At 41.1% G+C, this 3,897-nt stretch overlaps 1 protein-coding gene across 1 annotated transcript; it reads right to left on the bottom strand.

The window, feature by feature from the left end:
* Positions 1-288: 288 nt before the first annotated feature.
* LOC144709323 (uncharacterized) lies at positions 289-3,655 on the bottom strand. Its single transcript, XM_078582851.1, has 5 exons — positions 3,152-3,655; positions 2,947-2,983; positions 1,946-2,182; positions 1,818-1,865; positions 289-1,066 (listed from the first exon to the last, which is right to left on the bottom strand). The coding sequence occupies exons 1-5, from the start codon at positions 3,454-3,456 to the stop codon at positions 821-823; spliced, it is 873 nt and encodes a 290-aa protein (XP_078438977.1). The 5' UTR covers positions 3,457-3,655; the 3' UTR covers positions 289-820.
* Positions 3,656-3,897: the final 242 nt, after the last annotated feature.

Raw genomic sequence — 3,897 nt, 5'->3', positions numbered from 1 at the left:
GGGTTTCATAAGATACACAAATGCATTATGCAATAGTTATAGTGGCCCAGTATGAGGAAAAAGCTTTTAGAATTTATAGAAGAGTGTGCCACTGTCGACAACACATCTTCCACCCTCTTTCGGCACGCTGTCCACTACCCCCTCTGAATTTCTACTCAATTTGGGAAGGCATAAGTATAGACTTTAGATAAGGAGTGTCACCTCCCACACCAATTGGCTCAAACAAGACATCATGTGGGTGGAGCGTATCAACTACGGAACCGAATAATCCCATGGGCACCACATATGGAGCTAGAATTCAATTTTTTTTTTCAAATATTAAAGTCCAAACTTTTGAGTCAACATACAGAATTCAGAGGATTTCTGGGGCATTCAATAAAAAAAATAAAAAAGGTTGACTGGGCGACTATAACTTCATATTTTAAGATATATCTTTCCAGAGATAAGACAGAGAAAAAGCTTTTCATTGTTGGCCCTATAACTTTTCCCCCAAACCCAACCCACTGCAGTCAAATCCCCCAAACTAGAGAGAGAGAGAGAACATCTCCTTCTACATCTCATGGATAAAACATTATTTTCTTTGATCCTTGCTCCTCGTAGGTGGTAATTGACTCTTTCTAGTAACCAAATAACTCTAATTTCAAGAGATAATGGGCATTAAAAAAGAATTTATATTTCTAGTCTAGCAATTGGGGATCACAGGAAAACTGCAGAAGAATTTCTTTCTGCCATCTCCTTTAACATCACCCCAACACAGCTTAGCGGTTACCTTTCCCCCGAAATCACTAGAGAGAGAAGAGAGAGAGATGAGAGAGAGAGATTACCTTTTTCCAAATCTTAGACATTTGTTGCGCTTAGACTGGGGCATCGATTCATTCTGCTGGTCACTAGGGTTAGTCTGCTTCTCCATGGCATGCATGAACCGACGAAGATGTTTGATGTACTCTGGAAATGCCTCTAAGTTGCAGTGACCCCCACCCTTCACCCACAAGGGTTCGTACTTTTGTTTGGAAAGCTCCCACAGGCGCTTTCCGTGGGACAAGTCTACTATCTCATCAGCCGTGCCCTGGACAGAAGCATCAGATAGATCAGCAGGAAACCCAGATGAGAAAAACACAGCAGAGTCAGTTATCTGCATTTATTTGATATTTGTGTAAAAAACGTGTCGAAACTATGCAATTCTTAAAGAATGAGAGCAGATATGAGGGAAAATTTTGATCAAGCTTTCTGCTAAAACACCAGATGTTCTGATTTATCAGAAGCAAGAAATGAATGTCATTATTTTACTTCGTAACGTTGGAAAGGGTTTGGCGACCAGTTACGATGGCTTGTTGTCAAAAAAGGATGATGAGTGGACGATCTGGATCTATGATGACCAGGATGATGATGATAGTTTGTCATCTCCTCATAATTATCTCGTCAATCGTCTCATCATCACATTATCTTCTCAACATTTGTCTTGCATAAAGAATGAATGATGCATGGAAAAGGAAGATGAGGAATTCATCATCGGAAGATTAGGATATATGGTGACAAAGATGAGGAATTCATCATCAGAAGATTAGGATATACAGTGACGGTTTGCCAGCCTCCACGTCATCATTATCCTAGATGTTCCACCCTGCAAAATGTTACAAACTTGCCATCGTCTGCTAACCCTAACGTTGTGGAACATTTCAGAGCCTTCTTTTAAGTGAAAACCAGATAAACCAAAAACTCCAACACTCGATCTGACAAACTCAGGTTTTCCCCTTGATTGGAAGGAAGGAAAAGTCCTAGATTTATATATTACATAAGACTGAGAAAGCTGAACTTACATGAATAACAAGGACAGGGCACCTGACTTGCCGTATCTTGTCAATGTTCTGAAGAAAGATGGATCATAATCTTAGTATACATAGATTCAATCATTGGTAAAACGGAAGCCGGAAAAAAGGCTGCAGACCTTAAAAATGTCAAACCAGAATGTCAGCTTTACTGGGTACAGGACACGTATCCCGGATAAGATTGCACTGTGGAGCACGACAGCTTTCAATCTGTGAAGACGGGCAGCCAGGTGAAGGGTCGGCCCACTTCCGACAGACTGTCCATATAGAATGAGATCTTCTTGGTTTATTTCGTGTTCCTTCTTTAAACACTCGTAGACAGCCTCTATGTCATAGTACGTGTTGAACTCAGATGGCTGTTTACGATTACAAGAATTTTAAGTTATCTCGCATAACAATCACACAAACATAGATGATGAATCCCACAAAAATCACATAAACAATATTAATAACATTAACTCGCTATTTTTCCGATTATCACAGTGAGTGAAGGGTGTAAGAAGATATGGACTTCGTCGTGCCATGAGGATCTACACATTTGTTTAATGAGCGTGAAAGTGGAATTTTTCATCATGCCATGAGGATCTACACATTTGTTTAATGAGCGTGAAAGTGGAATTTTCATCATGCCATGAAGATCTACACATTTGTTTAATGAGCGTGAAAGTGGAATTTTTCATCATGCCATGAGGATCTACACATTTGTTTAATGAGCGTGAAAATGGAATTTTTCACCATGCCATGACACGGCGAGGAAAAGATGGAATGCCAAGTGGACAATCAAGTCATTTATTTAATAATCAGTCGCTATAATGGGGACTTTAAATGCGGCAAGCTGCAATAAAAAACGGCTGCCAACAAACAACAGAGTCATTCGATGCCAAAAATAGAATCTTGAGACCCATAATGAAGTTTTTACTTTACATCAGTTGGATGATATGATTGGAAGTTATGCTTCTTGGGCTTCTTATTAACCGCCAAATTAGCAACACATTTATAGAAATTTGTTCGATATCATTCATACTTTACCGGATTTCGCAGTAAGAGAGGATCTCAGATTAAAAGAATAATAATCAACAAACAACGGAAGGAGAAATCACTACATTTCCACGAAACTTACTTTCCCTGAAGAGCCACCGTATCCGGAGTAGTCGTAACTGCAATCATATGTAATAATGAATCAAAGAAATGCATTCACAGGCAATAAAAAAGGAAAGGAGAACTATTCTACTCCGAAATTTGTTCTAAAAATTTCATGCAAGACCCGAAACTCGCGAATAAATTACACCCCAGAAATCAACAAACGGTCAGAGACAAAAATCAACCTCATGATGTTGACGCGAAGGTGAGATCGGAGCTCGATGAAGAGCTCGATCATCTGACCGAGATCGGCGGCGTTGCCATGGGAATACAGAAGCGTGAGACGGGCAAGAGGGTGTCGCCAGAAGGTGGCCACGATCTTATTCCCCGCCCTGGTCTCCAGCAAATGCACGTCTACGTTCTTGTCCCTCGGAAATCCAGACAAGGACACCTTCCCGTCCACGCCTCCCTCCCTCACAACATCATACGTCGGCGGATCAGGCGGAAAAAACGCGAACTTCGCCGCCACCGATGAAGTCACATTCCCCATCGAAAATTGTATCTAAATCTTTGATTTTCGCACCTCCTCCGAACAGCCTTCGTCACCTCTCATCAATATCGATCTCTTCTTCGGACAATTCCAATGCGATTCGTCGATTCTCCTTCATTCCTCTTCTTCCTGTTCTTCCTGTTCTTCCGCCACAGTTGACACGAGATAGAGAGAGAAATGGAGATATTGATATTTGCGAAAATCGGAAGTATATATACCCGAGATCTGTTCACCTCCGGTAACATTACCTCCGCCGGAGTGGTGACCCGATCCATAGTTTTAAATAGACGACAGTTTTACGGTCAACGGTCAAAACACGGTTTCCCCTCGTGGGCGTCCGTTTTTTTGCAGGAAACCCCCTGTGAAATAACGTAATTAACATATTAGCTCTTCTCCGGGGGTATTTAAATAAAAGGACCAGAGTGGGTTATAATCTGAACT

This window comes from Wolffia australiana, chromosome 11, assembly GCF_029677425.1.
Source record: "Wolffia australiana isolate 7733 chromosome 11, ASM2967742v1".
NCBI classification, from domain to species: domain Eukaryota; kingdom Viridiplantae; phylum Streptophyta; class Magnoliopsida; order Alismatales; family Araceae; genus Wolffia; species Wolffia australiana.
Note: the sequence above shows the minus strand (reverse complement) of the source record. Positions and strands in the feature narration are given on the sequence as shown.